Source organism: Diaphorina citri, unplaced genomic scaffold, assembly GCF_000475195.1.
Source record: "Diaphorina citri unplaced genomic scaffold, Diaci psyllid genome assembly version 1.1 scaffold446, whole genome shotgun sequence".
NCBI classification, from domain to species: Eukaryota; Metazoa; Arthropoda; class Insecta; order Hemiptera; family Psyllidae; genus Diaphorina; species Diaphorina citri.
The window spans coordinates 75,503-92,316 of record NW_007377881.1 but is presented as its reverse complement, the minus strand read 5'-3'; the positions used below and the strand labels follow the sequence as shown (position 1 = coordinate 92,316).

Genomic DNA, 16,814 nt, shown 5'->3' with positions numbered 1-16,814 from the left:
GGTTCTTCACTTCGGACTTCATCTTGGAAATGTACAGACGTGCCACGGTGAACTCTTCCTCTAGCTTACCCGCGCCGTCACTTGTTACCTACGTAACACACAGAAGAGGGGGAATTTTTCAGGTGTTGGATGGAAGAAAAAGCCTTAGGCATGAATATAATAATAATTGTAATACAAAAGTCACATTAATCCGTAAATACATTTGGGTGTACACCTGGCCCTGTTGCTTGGACTGTAAATGAATAAATGAAACATTTAGGTGTTTTGAGACAGGAAAAGATCCCAGATAAAGTTTCTGGCTTTCTGGCCGTCCAAAAGGGATTTCAATTAAAATCCGAACCTTATCCGTTTAGGATCAAGTTGAGATCGGGCGGGAATTGAACCCGCGACCTAGCGCTTACACAGCAGACGCGCTTACCAGGTTGATTAGACAGACCCATTTTGACTAGACTTGTTAAAAATAATAATAATAATAATAAAAATACTCTGGTCACCTTAATTGTCGGACTACTGTCATTTGGGTGTACACCTGGCCCTGTTGCTTGGACTGTAAATGAATAAATGAAACATTTAGGTGTTTTGAGACAGGAAAAGATCCCAGACAAAGTTTCTGGCTTTCTGGCCGCCCAAAAGGGATTTCAATTAAAATCCGAACCTTATCCGTTTAGGATCAAGTTGACATTGAACCCGCGACCTAGCGCTTACACAGCAGACGCGTTTACCAGGTTGATTAGACAGACCCATTTTGACTAGATTTGTTAAAAAAAATACTCTGGTCACCTTAACTGTCGGACTACTGTAACTCCATACACAAAAAGCCCAATCAGAGACTTAGGTGTAGGGGCAAACAGCCCTAAAGGATGGGTTAAGCTTCTACGAATCTAAACATCAGACTACCAAAATACAGATGAGAATGTGGCAAGGGTCTTACCTTCATATCACCCTCAGAACCAATAACCAGTCCGATTTCACAAAGGTCCTTCAGCAGGTTGGTTAACATTTCGTTAATCCTCTTCTTCTGATGATTGGACATATCCTTGATTTGCTGCAGCTCTGTCGACGTGGTGTTGAGAGTGGTCTGTAATATGTGAAGAAAGATGATAAATAGTGATCTGATATTTGCTGAGGTCTAGGCACACTCCGTTCTGTAGTGTCATTGGATAAGCTAATTGAGGACTGAGTAGGTAATCTTCCAACATACCTACTATAAATAGGTTTATAGCTTCCCCCTTTGGAAATCTTACGATAGTTATCGCCACTAGGTTTATCCCAATAAATTGGGAACACATGATCAGGAAGGTGGTGGGGGGGGGGACAAGTACCTAAGTACTTCTGTTTACGTTTACTGTCTACCTAAGCTCTTCTGGGCTTTCAACACAGCAACGAGTGTCCATGATAAATTAAGTCTAATTAAAGTACCTACTTGTATTACAGCCATAGGTGTCTCAGTGTCTTACCTGTTTCAGTGTCAAGTGTTGAGAGTGGTCTGTAATATGTGAAGAAAGATGATAAATAGTGATCTGATATTTGCTGAGGTCTAGGCACACTCCGTTCTGTAGTCTCATTGGATAAGCTAATTGAGGACTGAGTAGGTAATCTTCCAACATACCTACTACAAATAGGTTTATAGCTTCCCCCTTTGGAAATCTTACGATAGTTATCGCCACTGGTTTTATCCCAATAAATTGGGAACACATGATCAGGAAAGTGGTGGAGGGGGGGGAACAAGTACCTAAGTGTTTCTGTTTACTGTCTACCTAAGCTCTTCTGGGCTTTCAACACAGCAACGAGTGTCCATGATAAAGTAAGTCCAATTAAAGTACCTACTTGTATTACAGCCATAGGTGTCTCAGTGTCTTACCTGTTTCAGTGTCAGCTCCTCAGTGAGAGTTTCGAATTCCTTGTTCTTGGTTTCCACTTCCTGCGACTTCTGGTCGTAGTTGACGGCCAGTTCCTCCAGAGCTTGCAGAACCTCTTTCACCTCTTCCTTAGCACTCTCGTTCTCCTGAGTTAGACGTGTCATTTCTCCCTGCAGCTGTTCGTAGTCACGACGAGCCGTTGTGATCAACTGAAGAACAACAAAACACATTTAGTAGTTATTTTACATTAGTCTTCTTCGTTCCTCCAGAGCTTGCAGAACCTCTTTCACCTCTTCCTTAGCACTCTCGTTCTCCTGAGTTAGACGTGTCATTTCTCCCTGCAGCTGCTCGTAGTCACGACGAGCCGTTGTGATCAACTGAAGAACAACAAAACACATTTATTAGTTATTTTACATTAGTCTTCTTCACGTCTCGAGTTCTGGCTGGGGGACTTTAAACAGGGAGTAGACCAGGTAAGTATGGCTGGGGGACTTTAAACAGGCAGCATACCAGCCTGAAATTTCCCTTGCTAAAGAAATAGCAAGGCAAGCATCGTATCTTCTTAGGCCGGGGCCACAAAGTGAGTTTTATCCCCGTTTAAGTTTACGCAATCTGATTGGCTACATTTTTTTGGAATTTCTAAAAATCAACCAATCAGATTGCTTAAGCCGAGTTGAATTTAAACCGAGTTTAAACTCTCTTTGGGACCCCCGGCCTTAGCTGTTAGCCTACGTATGAACAAGGACTACAAGGAGTTCATTTTTGGAATTACGGACCGACTAGTTTTCTCCTATCCAGCCCTCCTTCTCTCTTCGATTTCCATGGTTACAGTTTCCTCTATCAAACCTCTTCAAAAGAGTATGTAACCATTATTGACTTACCTTAACTCTCTCCATGGTAGCACGGAGTCGTTTCTCTAGCTTGGGCAGTTCACATCTGAGGTCCGCATTGTCCCGAACCAGTTGCTTATGCACCTTGGTCAACTGATCCAAGTTGTTCTCGAGGAAACTGATCTTCTGTCTCTGCGCCAGAGAGCCACCATCATCCTCACTCTCCTCTGCTGTTACGCTCTTCTTGATTCGGGCCTGGAGATAACAAATTTGATTTATTGAAACAAATACTTTTTTTTTTTTTTTTTTTTTTTCTTTTTTTTAAGATAAGTCGCCGTTTTTATTTCGTAGCAATGAAACAACTGCTACATTAGACGCATGTGGTCTGTGTCGTAGCATGCCCATCCCGTAGTATGCCTCTCATCAGATGGGCGAGACACAATAAAAAGTAGGTATCACAATAAATTTTACCGTACAGACAATATCGGGGGCCATCCATATACCTAAATATAAGATTAGTATTTCAATATTCATCAACAATATATTAATATTTTACCAAGTTTGCGGAAGAAAAGGGCTAACAAAGACCGAACGACAAAATAGAGCTGACTGGAAAAGGCTGAGTAAAAACATCGGCACTGTATATGTATAGGTATACGGAAAATAGGTGAAGAGGTGAAGAAGAAGATTCATGCGTATTTCACGAATAAATTGTACCTTTTAGTTTTATGTGGGCAGTAAGTAAGTTGTATTTGGATTTATTTAAGAGGGAAGGAAGGTTGGGTTTGTATGATAAAATACAAAAAACTGTTTTCCGCTTTTCTGTGATTCCCAATTCCAGTAGATGGCTACTGCGTTGCGTTCGTACCCTTACCCTAATCGAGTTCTCCTAGATCCTAGATTAAAAGGAAACTTTCGAAAGACAAATCAGTACGAAGTGCACCGCAGGCAAAAATGTTCATTTTGAACTATGTACTTTGTCCTTACCTGAAGATCTTGCACGAATAGTTTCCTCAGGTTATGCAATGTCTGTAACTCCTTGGTGACAGTGTCCTCCAAACCTTTGAGATCCTTGCGAGCTTGCTCTCTTCTCTCGTTGGTTTGGCTGAAAATCACATCCAATAATCATAAGTTGTGTAGGAATTAGGAATATGAATGAGAACTCATAAATAAGTAGAAAAAAACTCGGTACGGGATGTGGGTTTTGTTGCCATCGGCCAGCGCTGAGATGACGTTACCTGAGGAGAGAAGGGATGGAGTGTGAGATTAGATTTATCAGATGAGAACGCGTCAGCTTCGAGTCTCGGTACGGGATGTGGGTTTTGTTGCCATCGGCCAGCGCTGAGATGACGTTACCTGAGGAGAGAAGGGATGAAGTGTGGGATTAGATTCATCAGATGAGAGGGAGGAATACAGTAAGGGCCATTTCACATGTAGACTGCAAAATGTAGTTTGCTGTCTGGATGTGAAATGGTGTCCAGATTCTCCTGCTTCACGTTGATCAGGAACACGGAATGGGGTGTTTATTTCTTGTTTTGAATTTGGATGATTTTTATTTTATTCAATTAGGGTGCGTCAGCAAAATTATGTTACCTACACGTTCGGAAGATTAAAAAAGGCCGAGAAAACTTTCCATTAACTTGGATTTTTAGATTGATCAAGTGTCCGTATAAACGTGGCACTCAATAAATGAATGTGTATGGCTTCATTCACACTCACCGTATGATGGTGGTTTCGAACCAGTGTATTTCGGTTTTCCAATATCCAATATTGGCTAGAGGGAATTGATTCAATCCTCGCTCTTCTTGTTCTCCGCCTCCTTCATGCTCTCCTGCAGGCTCTTCATCCTCGCCTCATGATGAGACAGAAGCAGTCTGGTCTCTCCCAACTCCTTCTCATATTCGATGGCCTTCTTGTGCTCTTCAGCCTGGCTAGATTCCATGCTGGTACAACGGGCTACGAGGTTCTTCACTTCGGACTTCATCTTGGAAATGTACAGACGTGCCACGGTGAACTCTTCCTCTAGCTTACCCGCGCCGTCACTTGTTACCTACGTAACACACAGAAGAGGGGGAATTTTTCAGGGGTCGGATGGAAGAAAATGCCTTAGGTTTCACTTCGGACTTCATCTTGGAAATGTACAGACGTGCCACGGTGAACTCTTCCTCTAGCTTACCCGCGCCGTCACTTGTTACCTACGCAACACACAGACACATTTTCACGATAAGAATACAAAGATACATTAATTCAAAAGGTAGACCCAGAATGAGCTATAGATAGAGATATGATTAGTGCTGATATATGAAGAAGAGGAGGAGATCTAGATAGAATCGAAGATGAGAAAAGGTACCAGAATGTGGTTTAGAGGTCTCGTGAATCGACCGACCCGTTGAATAAATTGGAACGATACAGAATATGTATGTATTAATCCGTAAATACACTTGCCGTCCAAAAGGGATTTCGATTTCAATCTGAACCTCATCTAACCGTTCGATAACGAACCTTATCTATTTCTGATAAAGTTTGTTCTGGGCGGGAATCGTACTTGCGACCTGGCGCTCACACAGCAGGCGCGCTGCCTGCCAAGCTTACCAGGTATCCACACTCACCTAACGCTGACAGGGACTTGTTAATATTCTTGGCCTCGTCCAGCACAGTACCCTCGGCGCCCGTCTTGCTCACTTTCTCCGACCCCGCCAAGTCCACCAGATAAAGTTTCCCGGAGAGTTTCTTCTCGTTCTCCAGATTCTCCTGCTTCACGTTGATCAGGAACACGGAATGAGATCGGGATGAATGCTCGTTCATGTTGGTCACGGCGATGTGCCGGTTGGCTTTCCCTTCTTCGATTACTTCGAATACTTCCTCGGGTTTGCCGACGAACCGCTCCGTGGCACCTGGGAACACAATAAGATGCATTAAGCTGTGTTCACACATAGTCGACGCCTTCAATTGATGGTCTGATCGGAGACGATCGACTGAAACCATATACTGCCTCGACAACATAGATTTAGCTCTTCACCTCGTCGATCGACGGCATCGACTAGGTGTTGACACAGCTTTACACAAGGCCAGTACCTGGTCTGCATCTACGAACTGTATTATTATTATTACTATTATTAGTTATTCTTCTTTAATAGAGTCTAAATTTTTACAACAGAGGCGTTATAAATTTCGGATATTGTGTCCAAATTTGATTTCTAGAAGCGAAAATTTTGATCTCATTGTTCAAATCTCCAGAAGTCCAAAAAGATACGGGTCACCTCGTCGATCGACGGCATCGACTAGGTGTTGACACAGCTTTACACAAGGTCAGTACCTGGTCTGCATCTACGAATTGTACTGAAACAATAGACTTGGCCGCTTCATCATAAACTTTCTCCTGTGTTGCATTTGGCTTGAAAACTTTGTCAAACAAGTAGAACTTTCCCTGAAACACAACGGAACAAGAAACGATAAGAAACAATAGAACCGAACAGTAAGTTGCCACGCTCGAAGTTGCTGAACTTCAACGTTATTTTATCAGACAGGTTACAGGACAACGCTACATAGCTATAGAAAAGCTTTTTTCTAGTTTTCATATGAAACTCTATTTAACTTGATAAGGAGAACCAAAAGGCAGATATATTGTGCAGAACTTCAAAGAACTTATATATAATGACTGCTGAAACCCTCCAAGAGAAACTCTATTTAGGTATTTTGGTAGGTATAGATAGGTAATAAAATCTCGATATGATTACCCAAAGTAGTACCTATGGTGTGATATCTGATAATGAAGAGAACAAAAGACAATACAGACGGAAAGAGAAAAGGAGAAAGACAGCAAAGGGAGAGCAAGAGAGGGTACATTGGCAAGATGTGGGGCATATGAAAATAAAACAGAGAACGGTAGAATTTTAAGCTAGAAAACGAGCGTTGACCTAGTTTGCAAAATTTCGCCATCAAGTTAGACTTGGAAACATTTTAGATTTTAACAGTTTTGTCCCTGTGGACAGATAACACTCGCTTGAATACTAAAATCCTCACAAATGTCTTGTCTAGTTGGGTTCAAGATGAGAGAATTCAATTTAATTTTGTTGCCTACATTTTGTTTTTCGATTTGGAAAAGAAAAGAGAAAGAATGAGAGGGAAAGGAAGACGAGGAGAGAAGGGAAATGAAATAAAATAGGTAGTGCAAAATTCAAAATGACTAGGTAAGGAGTACAAAATTAGAGACAGTTGGGAGATTGTTTACAAACTGAGAGAAACAATGATTGAGAGTGACAGAGACAGAGAGGGAACATGGTAGAGAGGGATGACTGAAAGAGATTGCCTTAGACAATAATTTCGCCCTTTCTTTATAATTTCATCTTGTATTTGTGTAAATTTAATTAGAACCAACAAAAATCTAAATAAATAGCTACATAGATGAGGTGAGAGATAGATAGACCATAGAGATAATAATATGGCCAGCACCTAAGGTGAAATACCTGTGTACATTTCCTGTTAAATTGTATTATGGTTGCACCCAGACACCCACCAATCGCCATGCCATTCATTCAACTTCCACTATACTAATAGAGATACTTATACAGGATGGTGTTAAACTCAACTTTGACTATTATATACTAATAGGTAAAATAGAGGTACTTATACAGGGTGTTGCTAAACTCTAATTTGAGCAAAATCTTCCTGGAGGAACCAATCAAAATAAATAGGCATTACTACTTGCTTATTTACTCAAATAATTATACTATAAGTAAGTACTTGGTGTCTATCTATGTCTTCTTCTTCCACTAAACCTTATCCCATTTCTTCATGGGGTCAGCAGCATTTCTACAAGGAGTCAGCACTTACTTAGTACCTATTTATGTGGTATCAGATACATCTGACCTAAGTACCTACTTAATATGTGCCTACCTAGTTTAGGCTGTAGGGTTAAAGGGACTTTTCATTCCTCCATGGGCAGTATACAAAAGCTAAGTGTGAATAATTCTATTCTAAGGAGAAATAATACCTATTGTCTTTGAGTACCTATTTAAGTTCCAATAGATACTGATGTATGATGGTAAGTGTAGTTACGTGTTAGTAGTTACATTCTACCAAGTAGGTAGGCACAATCATTAACATCACTAGATTAATACTTAGTGCCTATTTTTTCTTAGTTCTTTGTCCTATGTTTGTTCTGCTCTACTACCATTTGGATCCCCATTATTTCTATTACTTTCATGCTCTGGTAGTTGATTTGCTGAAGTCTGCCATCTCCTTCTTCTACATTTCTTCCTACATGCAATGACTCTGCAAGACCTAGAGCTAGACCCTAGGTTTTTTTTTTTTTTTTTTTTGCTAATTACTTTTTTTAGGATGCTTATACAGATAAGTACTAAGTAAGTACCAACATTTTTACTTGTATTATGTGGAGAATACTCATTTTAAGAATACTCAACACAATAACAATTTAGTCTGAAGACAGGGCTACATCCCTCTTTGCATGTTATCTAAACATTGAATAGCAACATACACACAAAAGATTTTTTTTTTTTCTTTTTCTTGTTCATTTGTTTGTTAACAATATGAGGATGGGGAAAAATTATCACAAGACACTAACAGAGGAATAAATAATGAGTCATTAAGTAGCTTGAGTAAAGTATTTGGATGTACAAGGTTATTTTGACCATTACATTACTTAATTGCCTACTTCCACCTTAAGTACAACTCTTGTAATTCCTATGTGGTCAATAACTTTTCCAAGCTAGGTATTTTGTCTCTATTTTTACTATGACTACATGGACCTAGTTAACAGTGAGAAAACAATTGGTGATAAATTTATTTTGTCTTTTTAGAAGACTTTAATTTAAACAGCAAGCTCCGTGGCCGAGTGGGTATCACACTAGGCTTGCACACAGGAGGTCCGGGTTTGATTTCTGGCGGTGCTGAGGTTTTTTTCGGCTCTGTGCTTGGAGTTTGGGGTGCACTCAGCCTCGTGAGGACAATTGAGTACCTAGCTACTTTAATCGAGTAGCAACCAGTGGCGGCATTACAAGTCAAAGAGACGAGCAATAATAAATATGATGATTGAGTAAATGAAAGACTTGTAATATTGTGATACCCACAAAGTTGTGAAAAAGCTCTCTGCTTTACCACAAAGATACCATGATTTGATTTGATTGAATTTGATTTGACTGTAATTCAAACTGAAAATATGCCCCCTTGTCAGGCCACAGACAATAAAATAAAATATTGCCAATAAGCATACACTCTGCTTGTAAGTAGAAGATATTTACATCAAGAGGGTCCAGTCCCTTTTACACAAATATGGAATTTGAATAATAGAGGAGTACTTATGTTGCAATAATGCAATATCTTTTGAGCAGTTCTCACTTCAATCCGTACCTAATCATTCCCATTTTATTGCAAATAAAAGGCATTGCACAAAACATGCAATATTAGCTGCACTAGAAACACAAAGCTGCAAAGTGAAGAATAAAATAAGTAAGTAAGTAACAGCTGGATCTAAAACCTCAAGTTACTTAAAGTGTTTGCTAACCTCCAAGTGAGCTTGCAGACTATCAGGGAGTTATTTCCAAGAAATACTCAGAAGTTACTAAACACTTTGTAGTCCTGGCTGAAAAGTTTCTTTCTTTCTTGGAAAATAATTTCAAAGTTGTTGCCATCTTGAATCAAGAGACTGAGAAATAATGATATGGACATTAATTTGTTGTATTTGCACATCTACTTATGAATAATTGTACTTCATGATGAGTAATGTAGGTATTCTAGTCAAGTGTTATCTCACTGTAGGTGCAGTGCAGACAATTAACAACTTGACAGACACTTTGTTCGTAGTCATGCATAGGAGACATAAGAATAGAAAGTTTGTTACTTACCCCAAGAGATAAGCCGTTTTCTTCGCCACCAGAGGGGAATTTCACGATAAACTTGGATCCTGCCTTCTCTTCGGAATGATTCAGTGGTCGAAATCGGCACACCACTCTGATACTATCCTCAGCTGCTATTTCCCTGTCCGCAGGGGCATTATTCGACATTTTAGTAGCGCTTCTCTTCAAACACTGATCAGGAATAATGAGACGTTAACCAAAAGTAATCAACACAAGCACTTCATTAATTTATTACTTAAATTATGCTTTCCATTTTGAGTAAGTACTAAATCGCATCGCACACACAATATTATTGTGAATATATTCATATCGGACAGGAAAGTTGCACAATTTCTAGACTGTTATCCCACAAAATCTTCAAAAGAAACGAGACAAGATCGAAAAGACAATTTTCATATGAAACTTTTTCGCACGACATAACGTCACAGAAAACAATATTCTAGGTTTTTGATCACGTTGTACTGTTTTAAATCTCGAATAACTTTAGTTGCGCAACTTTCCTCAACTAACTTATAAGACAGCTTTCATGATGAGTATTTCAAAGTACGCTTATAAAAATCTCGAATAACTTTAGTTGCGCAACTTTCCTCAACTAACTTATAAGACAGCTTTCATGATGAGTATTTCAAAGTACGCTTATGTTGTACTGTTTTAAATCTCGAATAACTTTAGTTGCGCAACTTTCCTCAACTAACTTATAAGACAGGTTTCATGATGAGTATTTCAAACTACGCTTATAAAATAATAACATAAAAACATATTATATTATGTTAGCAACACATTTATATCACAATATTTTTTTACTTTCTATTACCTACATAAAGTAGGGGTAAGGAACCACAGTTCCCTTGTCAAACCCCTTAAAAAAAAAAAAAAAAAAAAAAAAAGTTCATAACTCGAGATCGGTTTAGATTTTGGGAAAATCCTCTTTTATTTCACTTATTGCACATCCAGAACATATACCTAATTACCTTTTAGGAATATTCCTACAGAATTCCACCTTTCTTGGTGTTGGGGTTCTGGAGATAAAGCGATCAGTGTATATGAATGAGTGAACGGATCTCGCTTTTTATACATAAATACCTCATAGTAAAGATTTATTGTAAAGCTGCAGCCTTATTGAGCAGATTGAGCTCTTCTAAAAAGACTTTCTAGGCAGTCTAGCTTACAAAGGAAATGGCAAAGGGTCTTCAACTCTACAGCTGCCAAATAATAACTTTTTTCAAAAGGTCCCTGTTGTATATTACTTTCTGTTACAATAAGTATAGCAAAACTACATTATTGGCAGTCTAGAAAGCTATAAAATGATAAACTCGTGTGTATCCGTTTACAGTTTGATACAAATCCATGCAGACATTCAGTAGAAGTAAGCCTTTGCAGAAAGGCATTACTTTGCTCTATGTAACACGAAGCCTTTGCTTCAAGTAGAAATGTAGAATGCCAGAACCTGAGAACCTCACTAAGAAGTGGTAAATAGATCTGAGTAGATGATAGATTAGATTTCAGTAAGCAAATTTATACGCCTATACATATACAAAGGGCTAAATTGCTGAATATTATATTATAGGTGTAAAGGTGCGTCTAAAAAGTAGACAATAAACAAATAATAATGTCATGTCCTTGGAATTTTTTGGGTAATAGAAACCTCAGGTACCTACTTCTCATAGTCTCTTAGGAACCCCCATCCCAACTTGCAAAGGAGTCACAAGACAAGATAGCTACCATAGGTAAGTAAGTAGAACAATATATTGAACACCTACACAATCCCTCAGGAGATGTCCCCTCCCTTCCTCCAATCGGGGGACAGAAGCATCTGTCTTACAAATGGACAGCATTAACTAGAAGAGAACCATCCATAAGGCCATTCCCCTTTCCCCTTATGGATGGTTGTATTCTGCTTAATGTTGTCCACAATCCTTGGCCGCTTCATCATAAACTTTCTCCTGTGTTGCATTTGGCTTGAAAACTTTGTCAAACAAGTAGAACTTTCCCTGAAACACAACGAAACAAGAAACGATAAGAAACAATAGAACCGAACAGTAAGTAAGTTACCACGCTCGAAGTTGCTGAACTTCAACGTTATTTTATCAGACAGGTTACGAGACAACGCTACATAGCTATAGAAAAGCTTTTTTCTAGTTTTCATATGAGACTCGATTTAACTTGATAAGGAGAACCAAAAGGCAGATATATTGTGCAGAACTTCAAAGAACTTACATTTATATATATATAATGACAGCTGAAACCCTCCAAGAAAAACTCTATATAGGTATTTTGGTAGGTATAGTTAGGTATTAAAATCTCGATATGATTACCCAAAGGTAGTACCTATGGTGTGATATCTGATAATGAAGAGAACAAAAGACAATGCAGACGGAAATTGAAAGAGAAAAGGAGAAAAACAGCAAAGGGAGAGCAAGAGAGGCTACATTGGCAAGATGTGGGGCATATGAAAATAAAACAGAGAACGGTAGAATTTTAAGCTAGAAAACGAGCGTTGACCTAGTTTGCAAAATTTCGCTATCAAGTTAGACTTGGAAACATTTTAGATTTTAACAGTCTTGTCCCTGAGGACAGATAACACTCGCTTGAATACTAAAATCCTCACAATGCCAGCAAAGGGAGAGCAAGAGAGGCTACATTGGCAAGATGTGGGGCATATGAAAATAAAACAGAGAACGGTAGAATTTTAAGCTAGAAAGATTTTGGCAATTGATCCACTCAAAAGCCACGAGGGAGTGCAAGCGACTTCATGAACGCACTAATATTAAGCATAGACAGGTAAAGGGGCAAATATGGTACAATGTCACAAAATGGTAAAAGCTGGGTAAGCAAGATTTAAATTTCATTCCAAGTGAAGGCAGGAAGATAATTTCATTTAAAAGTGATACTTTATCACAGCAATAATAGCACCTCTGAAATTTGGGTGGTGGAAAATGCCTCCGGATGGTAAAAGCTGGGTAAGCAAGATTTAAATTTCATTCCAAGTGAAGGCAGGAAGATAATTTCATTTAAAAGTGATACTTTATCACAGTAATAATAGCACCTCTGAAATTTGGGTGGTGGAAAATGCCTCCGAAATCAATTCCGCCTTCTGGTTATCTTCAAAAACATATTAGATGGTATATCAATATAATAAAATAGTACAGTAGGTGATTCAGCTCGGGTGATTGAAAAATAAATCAATCTCTATGTACAGGACTTAATAGGTAAAATTCTACATAATAGGTAAACCAATACCGTGCTTTCCATAAAACACAGAACGAAATATGTAAAAAATTAATAGAATATTAAACCTGAGATATCACCAAAAGAAATCAAAATCCCAGTCTCATTGAAAACCAACAAAATTTTAATGATAGTACTTGGTGGAGAGGTTTTGTGAATAGTCGACCTGTTCTACCAAACAGAAAAACTTAGGATATGTATGTAATATTAAACCTGCTTATCCTGTTGGTATCCTACACAAGAAGCCCAATCTGAGGCTTAGGTGAAGGGGCAAACAGCCCTAAAGGCTGGGTTAAGCTTAAACGAATCTATCCTGCTGGGATGGGTCTGAAAAAATTCACCATTTTTTAACTTCACACTATGGGTTGGGAGGCTTAGGTGAAGGGGCAAACAGCCCTAAAGGCTGGGTTAAGCTTAAACGAATCTATCCTGCTGGGATGGGTCTGAAAAAATTCACTATTTCCTAACTTCACACTATGGAGTATGGGTTGTTCCACAAATATCCGTTTTATTATCCTCTAACGTTTTAAATAATAAAGAAATACATTTAAATCAATTCAATTCAATTCGTAATCGTCCGTCTGAGTTAAGAAACACAGGATAACAGATTTTATCTTACAGCGTACATTTCAATCTCATAGATCTAATCTTTTTCATACACACCACAATTCTGATGGGTTGGTCCACAAATATCCGTTTTATTATCCTCTATCCTCTAACGTTTTAAATAATAAAGAAATACATTTAAATCAATTCAATTCAATTCGTAATCGTCCGTCTGAGTTATTAAGAAACACAGGATAACAGCTTTTATCTTACAGCGTACATTTCAATCTCATAGATCTGATCTTTTTCATACACACCACAATTCTAACATCTTTCCTCTTATGGAGAAACACTTTAGATTTTATAGTTCACATTTTGCTAATTACAGCTTTCAGACTTTATCGCTGCAATGTTGAACATTGCTCCTTTACACATGAGTTCATTTCTAGATCAGAAATTCAGAAACCATCGCTAGTCACTGTGTCAAATGATGTAAGGGTAAAGATATAGTTTAATCTGGAGTGGATTGAGTACGCGGAAAATTGGCTCTAATGTGTGTTGTGTTCCGGTGAGGTGAGTGCAGTAATTGCTACTGGTGTGTCTAGCAATTATGTTCTAGTGTCATAACACAATGTTACGCACCGAGACCAGGCGTTGTTTATGCTAACGATCTTGCAAAGGAAGTGTGTCACGATGTCACGTTAAAGTTACAGGAGAGTGGTTGGTAAAAGTTGTAATACAGAGTGTCATAACACAATGTTACGCACCGAGACCAGGCGTTGTTTATGCTAACGATCTTGCAAAGGAAGTGTGTCACAATGTCACGTTAAAGTTACAGGAGAGTGGTTGGTAAAAGTTGTAATACAGGCGCTAGGCAATTCACAGACAAATAAAATTGTGAAAAGGTTGAACTCTAATAGTAGAACAAGCCCTTAAACAGTTGAATGAACCCTACACATCTAATTTATCCTGCAACACCCGTCATTTAAACCAGATTGGAAAAATAATGTGGATGGTACCCTCTGTTGCTAAACCGATCTGTAATTGTGTAAGACGGCGGTTTTAATAAATCTTTCAGAAATTGACTCAATACAACACCTATATTAGGCAGTTTCCCTTAGGCTACATGGGAGCCGTTACAAGACTAGAAGATGCGGCAGGAGTGTGTCATAACACAATGTTACGCACCGAGACCAGGCGTTGTTTATGCTAACGATCTTGCAAAGGAAGTGTGTCACAATGTCACGTTAAAAAGTTACAGGAGAGTGGTTGGTAAAAGTTGTAATACAGGCGCTAGGCACTTCAGAGACGGATAAATTGTGAAAAGGTTGAACTCTAATAGTAGAACAAGCTTTTGAACAGTTGAATGAACCCTAGAGTGGTTGGTAAAAGTTATAATGCAGACGCTAGGCAATTCACAGACAAATAAAATTGTGAAAAGTTTGAACTCCAATAGTAGAACAAGCCCTACACATCTAATTTATCCTGCAACACCCGTCATTTAAACCAGATTGGAAAAATAATGTGGATGGTACCCTCTGTTGCTAAAGCGATCTGTAATTGTCTAACACGGCGATTTTAATACATATTTCTATCAGAAATTGACTCAATACAACACCTATATTAGGCAGTTTCCCTTAGGCTGCGTGGGAGCCGTTACAAGATTAGAAGGTTAAACATGACTAGAAGATGCGGCAGGGGTTCGCTAATGTGTTGATGGTGTTTCTCATGATGTTTTTCTTTTTATGCAAAAAGGTTTAATAAAGTACACGTCCTGTTTTGGACTCCCATTTTATAACTTGACTTGGACTCGATCCACCAACCTCCAGATCCAAAGTCCAACGCGTTAATCACTGCACCACTGAGGTTGGTCCACTACACTACTAAGGAGGAATAACAATAGTGCTTATTTATAATGCTCGAAAAAGATTTTATAACTTGACTTGGACTCGATCCACCAACCTCCAGATCCAAAGTCCAACGCGTTAATCACTGCACCACTGAGGTTGGTCCACTGCACTACTAAGGAGGAATAACAATAGTGCTTATTTATAATGCTCGAAAAAGACTGAAGGGTCCCTTTATTCCAGCAATCGGCTACTATTATTATTGTGGTCAAATTCTCGAACAATTTTGAGGATAAAGTTCAAACCTCGGCTAGGATTGAAACTGCGCGCACTCCTGTTTACCAGGAGATAGTCTTGATCACTAGATCACCAATAATAATCATCATCAAATCTAATCAAACGTCATATCCTCTTCGCTGATAAATTAGGCAATAAATATAGGAGCAGTTAAAATATCTCTCAGCAGACGAGATTCATTCTACGTCTCAGTCTCAACTTAACACCATGCTAAACAGAGTTAAAGCATCATCAAATCTAATCAAACGTCATATCCTCTTCGCTGATAAATTAGGCAATAAATATAGGAGCAGTTAAAATATCTCTCAGCAGACCAGATTCATTCTACGTCTCAACTTAACACCATGCTAAACAGAGTTAAAGTCTAGCCCATACGGTTTCTAAGAGTTAACATTAACTTTTCAGAATTTTTCAGATTGGATGATGACTTGAAAAGTCAAAAGTTGAATCAATTTTAATAAATCGACCAATTCCATTTAAGCTTCTACCACTTATTTAGTCTCTAGAAATTTCTACATTTTTTTCCTCATCTCAGAGTTAAAGCCATACGGTTTCTAAGAGTTAACATTAACTTTTCAGATTTTTCAGATTGGATGATGACTTGAAAAGTCAAAAGTTGAATCAATTTTAATAAATCGACCAATTCCACTTAAGCTTCTACCACTTATTTAGTCTCTAGAAGTTTCTACATTTTTTTCCTCATCTCATTTCTGCCCTGTGATAACATCGCCAATCAGCTTCGTGTGTTGTGAGCTCGATTCGGAAGCGGTTCCAATCTTTCAGAGGAGGAGACAAACATGTCCGAATTTCTGTGCAGTGTTTTCTTTAATCGTGTATTAGGTTATTGATTACTACTCATTTAGCAATTTTTCTCGTCAAACATTTCCCATTCTTCCCCGATTGTGAAGTAATACCAAATAAGTAAATAGTGAATTGTAAACCTAATTTTGTTATGATTGGTAATCTAGTGATCAAGACTACCGCCTGGTAAACAGGAGTACGCGCAGTTTCAATCCTAGCCGGGTGTATATAACATTATAATTCTATGTTGGCACACTATAATAAATCTATAAATAAAATCCTAGCCGGGGTTTGAACGTGGTTATAAGTTTTGCATATTCAAGACCTTTGCAGCCGAAAATCCAAAAAGGTACGTAACCATACCATATATACGTTAAGCGTTAATTGCTGGCAAATCAAAAATGTTATTTAATGTTTTTAAGTGATCGATTTACTTGGTTATAAGTTTTGCATATTCAAGACCTTTGCAGCCGAAAATCCAAAAAGGTACGTAACCATACCATATACGTTAAGCGTTAATTGCTGGCAAAT

The 16,814-nt window shown here is 38.4% G+C and overlaps 1 protein-coding gene across 1 annotated transcript in view; it reads right to left on the bottom strand.

The window, feature by feature from the left end:
- Nucleotides 1–9,801, bottom strand: part of LOC103508915 (kinesin heavy chain) — a gene marked incomplete in the record, with an annotated part of 37,958 nt that extends 28,157 nt beyond the window's left edge. Inside the window, 3 exon segments of the mRNA XM_026823387.1 lie at nt 5,299–5,664; nt 5,993–6,116; nt 9,553–9,801. Coding sequence (XP_026679188.1) covers nt 5,299–5,664; nt 5,993–6,116; nt 9,553–9,711 — 649 coding nt within the window.
- Nucleotides 9,802–16,814: the final 7,013 nt, after the last annotated feature.